The sequence below is a fragment of the Bos indicus genome, chromosome 1 (assembly GCF_029378745.1).
Source record: "Bos indicus isolate NIAB-ARS_2022 breed Sahiwal x Tharparkar chromosome 1, NIAB-ARS_B.indTharparkar_mat_pri_1.0, whole genome shotgun sequence".
Taxonomy (NCBI): domain Eukaryota; kingdom Metazoa; phylum Chordata; class Mammalia; order Artiodactyla; family Bovidae; genus Bos; species Bos indicus.
Window position 1 is genome coordinate 70,570,847 of NC_091760.1, and position 15,287 is coordinate 70,586,133.

The 15,287-nt window shown below is 41.5% G+C and overlaps 1 protein-coding gene across 2 annotated transcripts in view; it reads right to left on the minus strand.

Moving 5' to 3' along the window:
- Positions 1-9,864: 9,864 nt before the first annotated feature.
- Positions 9,865-15,287, minus strand: part of OSBPL11 (oxysterol binding protein like 11) — a 91,678-nt gene continuing 86,255 nt past the window's right edge. For both annotated transcript variants that reach the window (XM_070788838.1, XM_019956982.2), the window contains exon 13: positions 9,865-11,559. Coding sequence is in view for 1 of the 2 variants with exons in the window: in XM_019956982.2 (XP_019812541.1) it covers positions 11,494-11,559 (66 nt within the window). In the remaining variant the exon portion in view is untranslated. The remainder of the gene's footprint in view (positions 11,560-15,287) is intronic.

Here is a 15,287-nt window from a genome sequence, read left to right on the forward strand (position 1 = left end):
AGATTCACACACTTATACAAAGCAAAGAGGAACGAAGAAGGAGAAAAAACGGGGAAAAAAGGTCAAAAGAAAAGAGAGCAATCAAGTCAATAACCTAACTCCTAAATGAAAACAGGTACTAAAAATTAGACTCTCAAAGATACAAAATTAAAAACAAAAGATCAAACAACAAAAATCAAAAACGTGGAAAAAAATTAGACTCTCAAAATTATAAAATCAAAAACATCAAAAACAAAAACAAAAAATATGTAATTTATTTAAAAGATAAGTTGTTTTCATTTTTTAAGATAAAAAGTAGTAGGTTACAAAAAATAAAAATTAAAGGAGTACTAAAGAACCGTATTAGGCCAATATGAGAAGAAGGAAAAAGCAGGGGAGTGCAGAATATAGAGAGTGGCAGTGAGAGGCATGTTCAAGTGATTCCTGTTTTCCTGCTGCAGTCGATCTGCCTATTCAGAAAGTCCTTCAATACATCTTGGAAGGTCTCAACCTGTTGTGGGTGGTGTGGGGTCAGCTTAGACTCAGATCTTCCCTTGCTCAAGCTTGTACTTGCTCTCAAAATCCACAGTTGCCACTAAAGCACACAACCTCAGAATAATTGCAGGAATTTAAACCTCTGCACTTGCCACGTCTGGGGCGGTTTCCTCTTCTGTCCTTTGCTCACAGCTCTTGGTGTTCCACTTTGGTTTTGGGGTTGCCTCTTCTTCTAAGTCTCTCTCCAGTGCCTGTTCTCTGCCCATACGTGAGGGGGCGAAAGTAGTCACTTATTAGGACTCACTTGCTCAGTTGTGCTGGGAAGAGGCAGGGGTACAGCAGATACTGCTGGAGGGTGTAGGGAGTGCTTGCTATGGCTGGGCCCTGAGGGAGGTTGCCCAGGCTGGGGTGGGTCGTATGCTTCCCCAGGCGAGTTGGTCCCAGGTTGTGACACCCTTGGCAGAGCCAAGCCACTCAGGCTTTCAGGAAAATGTGGGTAGCGACCGGCAGGTGCTCACAGCTTGATGGTAGTTGTGATCTGTGGGGTCAAGACTGTAGATCTCCTGCCCCTGGCACTCATGTCTGCTTCTCTGCCTCTGGGACCTAAGACTGGTAGATCAGAGTCCTTTGATCTGTGAGTACATAGAGTTAGAAAATGGCGGCATTAGAGATTTCCCACGGGAATAATCTTTTGCTTCTCTGGTGGTCCCATATAGCTCTCCCTTAAGAATTTGAATATGTCCTACACATTTCAGGGCTTCCCTGGTGGCTCAGATGGTAAAGAATTTGTCTGCAATGCAGGAGAGCCAGGTTCGAGATCCCCTGGAGAAGGGAATGGCAAGCCACTCCAGTATTCTAGCCTGGAGAATCCCATGGACAGAGGAGCCTGGTGGGCTGCATTCCATGGGGTCACAGAGTTGGATACCACTGAGCAACTAACACAGGCTGGCAGTCCCAGGGTTTTCCCTGATCCGCTTCCACTGTGTCATATTAGCCCCCTCGGAGTAGTCAACCCCTGTTCCTCTCACTGAGGACCAATCCCAAGGCCTGAGCCTCCACACCCAGCCCCTACTTGCCACAAGCGTGTGAGCCACGTGCGAGCCAAAATGGTGAAGTTTCTCCATTTTGCCTTCGGCACACCTGTCTCGCTGTGCTTCCCTCTGAGGTTCTGAAGCTCCCTTCCCCTGACCTTGCTTGTGAGGGGTTTTCCTGGTATGCAGAAATCTTTTCTCCTTCACGACTGACTCCCTCCCCAGGGTGCAGGCCCCCATCCCAAATTCTTTGTCCCCTTTTTTGTCTTTTATCTTTTGCCCTACCTCATTCCGAGGAGATTGGCTTGTCTTTCTGTAAATCTGGGGTCTTCTGCCAGTGTTCAGAAGGTGTTCTGTGGGAACTGTTCCACATGTAGATGATATTTTGATACATTTGTTGGGGAGAAGTTGGTCTTCCCATCCTATTCTTCCACCATCTTCTCTCCCTTTCTGCCCTGTGTTTAGACTGGTTGTTTTCTTAATGAGATTTTTTCATGACCTCCTTCTCACATACTCATTAACCCCTTTCATTGAAGGCTGGCTTTTTTCTATTCTGGCACGTCTCACTTGGTTTACTAACAGACTGTCTCCTCTTCTAGGCTAATGGGGGAATGGGGAGTGTCTCACATCTCTGTGTCCCCAGCACTCAGCATATAGGTCTCCTGGATTAATAAATGAGTGGGGGGTGGGACAGAGAATACAAGACAAAACAAGCAAACAAGTAATAAGAAACCACACTTTTACTTATTAAAGCCGGGTAGGTCTCCTAACCACCCTAGCTCTCATTGTACCAGTCAGGCCAAAAGAAAGTCCTTCCTCCTCCAGCCCATGTAGGTATTTCCTCATACCTGAATGTTCTTTGGAAGGAATAATGCTAAAGTTGAAACTCCAGTACTTTGGCCACCTCATGCGAAGAGTTGACTCATTGGAAAAGACCCTGATGCTGGGAGGGATCGGGGGCAGGAGGAGAAGGGGATGACAGAGGATGAGATGGCTGGATGGCATCACTGACTCAATGGATGTGAGTCTGAGTGAACTCCGGGAGTTGGTGATAGACAGGGAGGCCTGGCGTGCTGCGATTCATGGGGTCGCAAAGAGTCAGACACGACTGAGCAACTGAACTGAACTGAATTCTCCTTAAAACTGCAAGGGGGAGTAGGTAAAAATGGTGATGGTGGAATGGTGGCCAGTGCTGCCTCCTTTCATATCCCTTCCCCAGTCCCAAGATGGGCCCTCCTCCCTAGCCCCTACCCCATGGGCCTGGTCCTGTGAGGACCCCAGCGTGGTTCCTGAGAACCATTTCCTTGAGATGGAGAGGCACGAGGTGGAGTCACCATGTCCCTTTATGCCTCTGGGCCCTAAAGGCAGAGTTCTGCTTCCACCAGGGAGTGACTCTGAGCAGCCTTACCATCCTCACTTCTCCCCTTCTTTAGGCAGGAAAAGCGGTGACATGGCAGAGATCTGAGTCAGCTGACTGGTTCCAGAAACCAACTTCAGCCCTAAGGGGAATGGGAGAGGAGGGGATTCTTTTTTTTTCGCCCTATATAAATAACCCAAACTGGAGATCATCAGTAAGGTGTTACCCGAGAGATCCTCTAATCAACGCCTTCATTTCTCTGATGAGGGCCAGGAAGCCCCAAGAGGCAGTTAGACTTACACATAGTCAGCACTAGCAGCAGTAGTAGTGTTGGTCACTCAGTCATGTCCGACTTTGCAACCCCATGGACTGTAGCCCACGAGGCTCCTCTGTCCATAGAATTCTCCAGGCAAGAATACTAGAGTGGGTAGCTATTCCCTTCTCCACGGGATATTCCTGACCCAGGGATCAAACCCGGTCTCCTGCATTGCAGACAGATTTTTTATCATCTGAGCCACCAGGGAAGCACATAGTCAGCACTAACAACCAGCTAATAGCAGAAGGTGGTTGGGACAGAGCTCACTAACCCCAAACTCTGACTGAGGGGCAGAGAGTGCCTGGCTTAGCTTCTTCTAAAGGCCAGAGGAAGCCATTTCCTTGTCTGGAGGGATGGAGCAGGAGAAGTTTTTTCTCTTCCACTTGAGGCAGAATGAGGTGCTGGGAAGACAACCACAGCTATCTATCAACACCAATGAATAAATGAATAAATTGTGGTATATTCCAAACAATTCAGCAATAAAAAAGAATATACGAATCAACATGGATAAATAGCAGATAATTATGCTGAATGGAATAAGTCAGACACCCCCCCCCACCGCCACCGCCCCACAAAAGACCATACTGTTTGATTCTGTTAACAAATCTGTGATACAAAGCAGTTAGTGATGTAATGGGTTGAATGATGACCTCCAAAATGATATTCCATATCCCAATTCCTGGAACCTGTTCATGTTACCTTACTTAGATAAAAGGTCTTTACAGGTATAATAAATAAATCCTGAGATGAGTTCACCATCCTGAATTATGCTGGTGGGCCTTAAATTCAATGTCAAGTGTCCTTACAATACAATACACTGATATAAGAAGTTCCCTGGAAATGGGAAAGAAGATGGGGAGAGGTGAAAAGGAGAGATTACAAAGAATTAAGAGTCAACTTTCGGGAATGATAAATATTTTCATTATCATGACTATGATACTGTTTCATGGATGGAGACATATGTTAAAACTTATCAAATTGTACACTTTAAGTCCATTATACATTAACAGAACTGTTAAAAAGATGAAAGATCGATGGATCCAAAACAAGACTCCACTTGCAATATTTTGGCTTTTTGGAAGTAACATTGATATATGGTGCAGTCTCAGGAAATTGATCATGAGAGAACATACCATCATATGAAGAACAGCTAAAAATAACACCAGAATACTAAAATTGGGAGGATGAACATACATATAAATATATATAGTAATCAAATATATTAAGTATTGTGACGTACAAGTTAAAATATTCTCATCTTATATGAACTTCATTAGAATCGATCAATGATATCCTTGTTGTGAGACAGATTTTGGTTCAAATAACTTCCTAAAGTCAGTACCTGTCCACAGATATGATAGTGGTTGGAGGAGCTAGTTAGTGGGAGACTACCTGCCGAGATGGACAGAGGAGCCTGGTGGGCTAGTCCATGAGGTCGTGAATGAGCCAGACGTGACTTAGCAACTAAAGAACAACAATGTGTCTCAAGATCATAGAGTGGAAGCTTCTCTGACTTGTGTTTGATCTTCTGTTTTTCATGATTTTTTATCCTCTCCAATTTCTGTTTTTTCCCTCTTGTTTCGCTGGAGCATATACTTTAGAAGTTTTCAGAAAAGGAAATGCTGGCATAAAATTTTGAAATCTTGAATGTCAGATTTGTCTGTTGGCTGGGAATAAAATTCTAGGCAAAATTGGAGGTATTACTCTTTTGCCTTTTAGCTTTAAGTGATGTTATCAAGAGGGCTGGCACTATTCTCTTTTTAGAATCTTCTCTCTATCCTTGCCTCCATATGTGCTAAGTTGCTTCAGTCATATCCGACTTTGCACAACCCTGTGAACTTTGCCCACTAGGTTCCTCTGTTTGCGGGATTCTCCAGGCAAGGATTCTGGAGTGGGTTGCCATGCCCTCCTTCAGGGAATCTTCCTGACCCAGGGATGTTGGAACCCGCATCTGTCTCCTGCATTGGCAGGCAAGTTCTTTACCGCTAGCACCGCCTAAGATGCCCTCTCTATCCTTAGTGTTATGAAATTTCACAATGTGTTTTGGTTTGGGCTTTTGTTTTTTCCCCTATTGTGCAGAGTATTCATGGCATTTTCAAAAGAATTCACATCATTTACTCCTGGGAAATTTTATATATACACAAATATCTAAATAGTATCATCCTTTCCATTGGTTTTCTTTTCCTGGAATCCCCACTAGTTACATTAGACTTCCTGGACTGCATCTCCCATTTTCATATTATTTCTCTCCTATTGTCCATGGTCTGTCCTTTTGTTCTATTTGCTGACAGCTTTTTCTCACTTATCTTCTAGAACATCTATTGAGTGGTTAATTTGAACTATCATATTTTAAATTTCCAAGACCAGTGCCTGTTCTCTGAACAGTCCATTTTAAAAAATAGCATTTTGTTCATGTTTCATAGAAGCAAAACCATCTAAAGATTTATTTTTTTCTCAAGTAATTTCCCTAAACTTCCTAAATTATTTCCTTCCTCTAATTTCCCTTCTCCTGTTTGCTTTGATCTCTTTATGTTGGAAGCTTTCCTGAAATATCTGCTGAACCTTAGCTATTAAAATGAAGTGTGATGTTGTGTGTGTGTGTGTATATATATATATAGTGTGGAGGAACACAGATGTGTGTAGTGCGTTGGAGAGAGGGTAGAAAGTTATGTTGAAGGAGCTGGCTTTACTAACAGAGTTGTCAGCTGAGCTTTTTGTTGGTGGACCCTTTAAATTTATCATAGGACTTTTTGTTTTCTGGAGTTTTACTCCAGAAAATGTATCTTTTAATCTCTCACCTAAGGGTTTAAGTCTGACTGCCAATATTTTGGGAATGGGATAGAGGAAGGGGCTGAAAGGTCTCACTTTTACTAACTTGTTCTGTTTTTCATTTTAATAATTTGTGTTCTTGAATTGGGAACCTCTCTGGTTAAATCTCTCCAAGTCTTTTGTAGGGATGAACAAGGATAAGTCACCTGGATGCATTGTTTGGAGCTTCTTATGCAGACTTTAAACCAACCTTCTTGATTTCGTCTCAGTGCTCAACTCTGCCTTCCACATTACGGAGGTATCTGAGTTTTGGAAAGACCAATACATAGCCTTGCCTGTGTCAACATACCATTTTCAGGAATTAAGTTTTAGTTTCTTCCCTCATCTGTGAGGATACAGAGTACTTACCATATCTGAGTCCAGTGCATCAATCAGCTCTAAAAGGAATACTCAGAAGATGTTTGTTGAATGAATGAAACTCTAGCTAAGTGACCTGAAGTGAGCACTAAACTCTCTGAGCAATAATTTCTTCATCTGTACAGTATGAACACCCATCCCTGAGTTTACAACTTCACAGGGTTGTTTGAACATTAAGTGAAAATGTTTTGTAAGAATTTCCTTTGCAATTTGGTTTTTTGACCAAATAGGAATTTTTGTTGTTGTTGTTTATGCCACTAGAATATATATTTTATTAGAATTTTCATGTGTATGAGCTTTGTCTTTTCTATCCCCCATATGGTAAAATCTGGAGAAGGGAATGGCAGTCCACTCCAGTATTCTTGCCTGGAGAATTCCATGGACAGAGAAGCCCAGCAGGCTACAGTCCATGGGGTCGCAAAGAGTCGAACATGACTGAGTGACTAACACACACGTGGTAGAATCATCTTATATTAACTTTTCTACTATCTCTGGTGAATCATCACTCAGTTTCCAGTCACTGTAACAGCTAAAAAGAATCTCTCCAAAGTGTAGACTCTGGAATAATCACACCAATTTGCCTTTCTACGGGAACACATTGAATAGAAGTTAGCTTTCATCTTAAGGCAATATTTTTAACAAAATTTCAGACTTACCAAATTAATTAATAAATCTTAAGAATCCATCTAGACAGAATATTAAAAAGCAAAGACATTATTTTGCCCACAAAGGTCCATCTAGTTAAGGCTATGGTTTTTCCAGTAGTCATGTATGGATGTGAGAATTGAACTATAAAGAAAGCTGAGTGCCAAAGAACTGATGCTTTTGAACTGTGGTGTTGGAGAAGACTCTTGAGAGTCCCTTGGACTGCAAGGAGATACAACCACTCCATCCTAAAGGAGATCAGTCCTGAATATTCATTGCAAGGACTGATATTGAAGCTGAAACTCCAACACCTTGGCCACCTGATGCGAAGAGCTGACTCATTTGAAAAGACCCTGATTCTGGGAAAGATTGAAGGTGGGAGGAGAAGTGGGTGACAGAGGATGAGATGGTTGGATGGCATCACCGACTCAATGGACATGAGTTTGAGTAAACTCTGGGAGTTGGTGATGGACAGGGAAGCCTGGCGTGCTGCAGTCCATGGGGCCGTAAAGAGTCAGACATGACTAAGAGACTGAACTGAAGAATCCATCTGTAGAAGTTGGTTCATCAAGTATCAGATATTTACAGTGAGAGTAATATATGAGGATTATGGAGTGAGGAACTCAATACTTTTTTCTTATTTTTAGTGACAAGTAGGTATTACAGTTGATGGTTACAACTTGCAGAGTTCAGTGAATCAACATATAGCTGCCATACCTCACCCAATACATAACCTAAAAGTCAGAATACGTACTTTTTGTCACTTCCAGTCTTGGACTTCTTAACACACAATTTCTCATAGCCAGAACCAAAGTGTATATTTAAAACTTTGGCCCAAAAGACAGACACAATTGCTACAAAAACTGCTTCCCTGACCAATTAAGAAGGTGTAGACTAAAAGAACAAAACAAAAACCAGAAGAGGCCTCTACCTCTTGTTAGGTGAGTAAGCTGCAGTAGATGTCAAGAAAAGGACAGGGACTTCCCTTGTGGTATAGTGGATAAGAATCTGCCTGGTGATGCAGGGGACACAGGTTTGATCCCTGGTCCAGGAAGGTCCTACATCCTGCAGAACAACGAAGCTTCTGTGTCACAACCACTGAGTCCGAGCTCTAGAGCTCACGAGCAGCAGCCCACGTGCTCAACTACCGAAGACCGTGCATCTAGAGCCTGTGCTCTACAACAAGAGAAGTCACTGCAACGAGAAGCCCGGGCGTCACAATGAGTAGTAGTGCCCATTTGCCCCAAGTAGAGAAAGTCCATGCACAGCCACGGAGATGGAGAGAAACCAAAAATAAATAATGAATAATATATTTTAAAAAGGGATTCATAGGTTATTATTATTATTTTTTAAAAGGACAAGGTAAAACAGTTACCCTAAAGTGGTATTACTTCACTTCTGTCAACATGGGGAGATTTCAATTACTTTAAATGTATTTTTAGCAAGAATTTAAAAAATCCTATTTCAGTAATTCTTAAAATGGTTCAAAAATTCAAAGAAATAAATGAGCATTCAAATGGTTCAAAGAACAAAATAAAAACTTCTATTCCAATTTACTTAAGTAGTAAAATTAAAATATTTCATTAAAAAAAAAACACACAACTAAGTTTACTCCCTTATCTTCCCAAAAGATTCCTGAAGGTAAGGATTTAAAACCAATGTCCTGGGCTTCCTTGGTGGCTCAGTGGTAAAGAATCTACCTGCCAGTGTAGGAGATGTGGGTTCAATCCCTGATTTGGGAAGATCCCACACACCGTGGAGCAACTAAGCTCCTGTGGCACAACTGCTGAGCCTGCATTCGAGCCCGGCAGCCGCAACTACTGAGCCACTACTGAAGCCTGTACACCCTGAAGCCCATGCTCTACAATGAGAGGCCACTGCAAACCGCAACTAGAGAGTAGCCCCTGCTCTCTGCCACCAGACAAAAACCCACCCAGCAATGAAGATCCAGGATAGACAAAAATAAATAAATAATTTTTTTAAAAGTACACATCATTCTCAAATCCAAAAGAGAGGATATATATATGTACACATATACACAGATATGCGTATGTGTACATATATATATATATATGTACAGCTGACTCATTTTGCTGTACAGCACATTGTAAAACAACTAATTCCAATAAAAAAAAATAAAAGATGCAGAAGGAAATGGCAACCCACCCCAGTAAGCTTGCCTGGAAAACACCATGGACAGAGGAGCCTGGCAGGCTACAGTCCGTGGCGTTGCAAGAATCAGACACAACCTAGTGACTAAACCATCTACCACCACAAAGTGAATACATGCCTAGAGATAACATGTGAAAAGGATATTTGCCATATACTAGCTAGTTTCTTCGGAGAAGGCAATGGCACTCCACTCCAGTACTCTTGCCTGGAAAATCCCATGGATGGAGGCGCCTGATAGGCTGCAGTCCATGGGGTCGCTAGAGTCAGACACAACTGAGCGACTTCACTTTCACTTTCCACTTGCATGCATTGGAGAAGGAAATGGCGACCCACTCCAGTGTTCTTGCCTGGAGAATCCCAGGGGTGGGGCAGCCCGTCTATGGGGTCGCACAGAGTCCGACATGACTGAAGTGACTTAGCAGCAGCAGCTAGTTTCTTTGGGGGAGGGTGGGAGTCAAGGAAGACTTGGGTTATTTTTTCATCAACTTGGGTTAGTTTTTCATCAACTTCCATTTTATACTTATTAATAATGACCATTATTTTTACTAATACTGTAGAACTATGAAAAATGAATAAAATACTAAAAGTTTCATGTAAAAAAATAAAATAAATGCCCTTCTCAAATGAATAGAGCAGTAACTTCAACTTTCTATTTCTCTCCACTCATAAAATAGACAAAGGCATCACTGTTGTCCAGTTTTATTATTTTTTAATCTTTCCAACACATGAACTATAATTCATTTTGAGATTTTTTTCAGTGCATTTCACAGCAAAAATGAACAAGGGAATCATTAAAATGGTTGTACATAAACCAATTATTTTCTTACAACTTACAATTTGTTGAAAAAATTATTTTGCTGTTTTCATTCTATTAACCCCCTTCAATAAAACACAATTTATCAGCGCACAAAGCTTAAACATCTTATGTTGATGCAACAGATACAGCTACCTACAATGGCTGATGAATAATAGCTATATGTTACACACACTGATTGGAAGACCACATCAGGAGAAACAGAGTAAGGCACCACTCTTGAAAAATTAAGGTAGCTTGCAGTAAAACAAGTGTTGAGTACCATAAGCAGGTGCTCAATAAATACTTGAATGAATGATGAAAGCCATAATTAGCACTATTCTTTTGTCAGTAATTCTTTAACCTCAATAAAATACTTAAAAAAAAAAAAGATTTGTACCTGAATACAACTTCCTGATACCTTTTTTCCTGGTATCTTTTTTATCTCATACTCTTTCTTCAGCATTTTAGTTTCCTTGAAAAGAAAGCAAAACCATACCATACATGCACTTAGTCACATATTAAAATTCTGAATTACTGACAAATAGGAATAGTTGTTTTAAATTTTGAGTGAACGGAGGTAAAATAAAGCATACTTATCCAGAGGGATAGCACATAATACTGGATATTAATCTACAAATGAAAAAAAGATAAGGAAAACAGTAACAGTTTTATTTTTAAATATTTGCTATGTTCTTTAATGCCTCAGTTCTTGAGAAAGGCCAAAATCTCATCATATTGACATGAACACATTTTAAAAAATTGTCTCTCAAGTATAATATTTAATAAAACTAGGTATTGAAAAATGTTCTGAAATTTTTCAAGTCAGTGTTGTTTTCAAGTATATTAAAATGCTCAGAAGAAAAAATTCTCCATGGTTATAATTCTAATCAATTTATAAATATACTTTTTAAAAGAGAGTTCCAACAGAGGTGGATAATGGATAAGTTCCTCAGACACAGGCACACAGTCTCTTTGAAGGAACAGAATGCCTTGTTATGACAACCTGGTTGATTTTTTTTTAACACTGATTTCAGGCACAATGGCTGAAGCCACTTCTGGGTCATCTTCTTCCTCCTCTTGGTTTGTTGTAAGAGTAGCGAATACTTCAGCTACTAACAGAAAGCAAAGCACAAACTCTAAAAGAGACTTCAATTTTCACTATAAAGAAATTAAAATCACTGAGTTCTCACTGTTGTGTTTATCTGCTGCCCCCATGCAAAAACAGGGGATTCAATCTGGAGCAGAAACTGGGTAAGAGATTAATCATCTAATAATTCAGGTGAAAGGTTTTCAGATGATATTGCTCATATCACATGAACAGCTTGGTGAGAAGTCCACCGTGCTTCTTCAACACTTTGGTCGTGCTGCAGCTCTACGGTGCCCTATCGGTACATTCGTGTGTGATTAGCTTCAGTCTGTGCAATCAGGAAGCAGGTCACTCAGTGCAATGACTCCATACTGGGAGGGTTTAGGGTAAACAGAGAAGTTCATTTAGTTGAGTCTTAGATAGTATATGTCACTCTGCTGGTTGTGTTGTTGGAATTATTTTCCAAAGGGGTTTGTGATAAACCCAGCCATCTCCCTGAAACAAGCAGAAAAACAAATTAAAGAACCATTCCTCTAGTATTTTCAGAATCAGTAACCAAAACTAGATGCCATGCTTTTACTGAAATGGAATTCTATTTTCACATTTAAACACAAAAGTTTTTAAAGAAAAGATCTCTTTTGCTTAAGACATCAGAAAGTATGTGTGGTTTAGCTAGGATTAGGTGAGAAGTTCTGGTCTGGGAAGACCTAGTTTGTGCTCCACGTGGAAGTCATCTGTAGCAATTCTGCTACTTTTGCCAAGATGCTTCAGACAGCCTCACCCACAGAGTGACAGGCAGCAGGTGGAGCACGAAAAACGGTCACCAAGGTACCAGCTGTTCTCTACATGGCAAATGGCATTCTAGTAGCTGAGTATTGTTTTCTAGTTCTTTCCTGACTCTACCCCTTAGCTTTCCCTGGTTCCTGTGAACAGGAGGTTACCAAAAGGAGATAAAGTCAGTCAAAGAGTTTACTAAAGACAAGAGAAGACCAAGTGAGGAAAAAAGTGCCATCAAGAATGCGTGAAACAGCATACTGGGGTAAAAGCAGAGCTGAGGTCACAGTAGCTAAGACTGAAATTTAGTGTTTCTGCAATGAGGTTGCTGCTGCTGCTGCTAAGTCACTTCAGTCATGTCTGACTCTGTGCAACCCCACAGATGGCAGCCCACCAGGCTCCCCCGTCCCTAGGATGAAAGTGAAAAGTGAAAGTGAAGTCGCTCAGTCGTGTCCGACTCTTAGTGACCCCATGGACTGCAGCCTACGAGGCTCCTCCACCCATGGGATTTTCCAGGCAAGAGTACTGGAGTGGGGTGCCATTGCCTTCTCTGGCAATGAGGTTAGGTAAGTCAGATTTGAACCTCTGTCCATAATCCCTATATCGACTTCAATATATTTGCATTAAATTAAAAAATATATATATTTACAATACCCTGTCCCAAAAATAACTTATGGTCAGCAATTATGTGGCTCATAGTGACCAGACTCTCAAGTTAAGACTCCTTAGTCTCCAGTTTTGCCTCAGCCTTCTAGGCCTGCTGAACTGTTTTAGCCAAAAAAAAAATCCCAATGAACCAGTTTATCAAGAATCCTCTCATCTTTGATATCCAATGAAACTCCTCTCCTCCCACCTTTGATCTAATCACAGCCTCCCTCGATCCACCATCACTGACACGTGACCAAGGTCTCTTGGTAATTTTCCATCCACTCCCTCATCGTACATGCTGGGTATAACTCCTACTTAGCCCCATATTCAGTGTTGAATTCAATCTTCCTCCTCTATTGCAATACTCTGATGTCATTTAATCACATTACAGAATGCTAGGTTTACAAGTTAACCTGTGCCATCTGACCATCTCATTTCAAAGAGAAAATGGAGGCTCTGAGAAGTGAAATGAACAGCCCAAATTCACCCAGGAAGGGACAGTGTTCTTTCCAGTACCACTTTTGTATATCTACTTACACTTAAAAATAATAATTTTATTTATCTATTTTTATTTTTGGCTGTGACAGATCTTTGTTGCTGCATGGGCTTTTCTCCAGTTGTGGTGCCCAGGCTTCTCACTGTGGTGGCTTCTCTTGTTGTGGCATTTGGGGTCTAGGGTGCGTGGGCTTCAGCAGTTGTGGCACCCACCATGGGCTCCATTGTTGTGGCTCCCAGGCTCTAGAGCACAGGCTCAATAGTTGTGGTGCACGGGCTGAGCTGCTCTGTGACATGTGCGATCTTCCAGATGAGAGATAGAACCTGTGTCTCCTGCATTGGCAGGTGGATTCTTTACCACTGAGCCACCACGGAAGTTTAGCACCTACCTACATTTTACAGGTGAGGAAACTGAAGTGAGAAATGGTAAATAAACTATCCAAGGTATGAGCTGGAGTGGAAACTTAGCACATCTGACTCCAATATGGCCCACTATTCTGTAAAAGCCTTCCTGTTTGCATTTATACACATCTTAAGAAATTTTAAACATCCATTTAAGAGGATACAGATTCTGATGGATGTGTATAATCACAAAAGGGAGGAAACAGAAGATCTAATTTATTTTCTTGGGCTCGAAAATCACCGCAGACAGTGACTGCTGCCACGAAATAAAAAGATGCTTGCTCCTTGGAAGAAAAGCTATGACAAACCTATACAGCATATTAAAAAGCAGAGACATCCCTGCAGAAGGGAATGGCAACCCACTCCAGTATTCTCGGCTGGAGAATCCCATGGACAGAGGAGCATAATGGGCTATACTCCATGGCACTGCAAAGAGTTGGGGAAAAAAAGCAAAAAAAAAAGCAGAGACATCACTTGGCCGACAAAGGTCCATAGAGTCAAAGCTATGGTTTTTCCAGTAGTCATGTACAGATATGAGAGTTGGACCATAAAAGAAGGCTGAGCACCAAAGAATTGATGCTTTCGAACTGTTGTGCTGGAGAAGACTCTTGAGAGTCCCTTGGACTGCAAGGAGATCAAACCAGTCAATCCTGAAGCAAATCAACCCGGAATATTCATTGGAAGGACTGATGCTAAAGCTGAAGCTCCAATACTTTGGCCACCTGTTGTGAAGAGCTGACTCATTAGAAAACACCCTGATGCTGGGAAAGACTGAGGGCAGGAAGAAGGGGACAACAGAGGACGAGATGGTTGGATGGCATCACTGATTCAATGGACATGAATTTGAGCAAACTCCAAGAGATAGTAAAGGATAGGGAAGCCTTGCGTACTGCAATCCATAGGGTCACAAAGAGGTGGACATGACTAAGCGACTGAACAAAGGCAAAGAAGATCTAATAAACTAAATGTCAATGAAAAATGGTTAGGAAAAAAGGGTGGGTATTACCAAATGATTCTAGAAACACTTAAGTTCACCTATACTTTCTCAGATTACTCTCTCTCCTTGTTCTATACCAAGAGACTCTATTCCATACTCCATCTAAAGCCAATTTCAAACTGGTCTGTAATTGGTCTGACAGCAATAATGAAAGTACAAAACAAATGAAAAGGCTCTTGTTACTCATAACAATATGGATGAAACACCTACTATGTATCTAGCATTCTGTTTAGGACCACAGGAAGACAAAACAGACTTATCAGTAATATGATTTTTCTTAGCAAAGAGCCATACCTGATGGCAAGAGCCCAAAGTTGTTATGAACCTTGGGGTACCAGCTTCAGCTAGCTCATCAGCCTCATTTATACTCTGCAGTGCTTCTCACAGCACAAGCCATGGTCCTGTCATACACAGGATGTGACTTGACTGTTCCATGAGCTTCAGTTCAGTTCAGTTGCTCAGTTGTGTCTGACTCTTTGCAACCCCATGAACCACAGCCCGCTGGATCTCCCTGTCCATCACCAACTTTCAGAGTTTACTCAAACTCATGTCCATTGAGTCAGTGATGCCACCCAACCATCTCATCCTGTGTCGTCCCCTTCTCCTCCCACCTTCAATCTTTCCCAGCATCAGGGTCTTTTCAAATGAGTCAGTTCTTTGCATCAGGTGGCCAAAGTATTGGAGTTTCAGCTTCAGCATCAGTCCTTCCAATGAATATTCAGAACTGATTTCCTTTAGGATGGACTGGTTGGATCTCCTTCCAGTCCAAGGGATTCTCAAGAGTCTTCTCCAACACCACAGTTTAAAAGCATCAATTCTTTGGTGCTCAGCTTTCTTTATAGTGGTGGTGTCATCTGCTTATCTGTGGTTATTTGTATTTCTCCCAGCAATCTGGATTCCAGCTTGT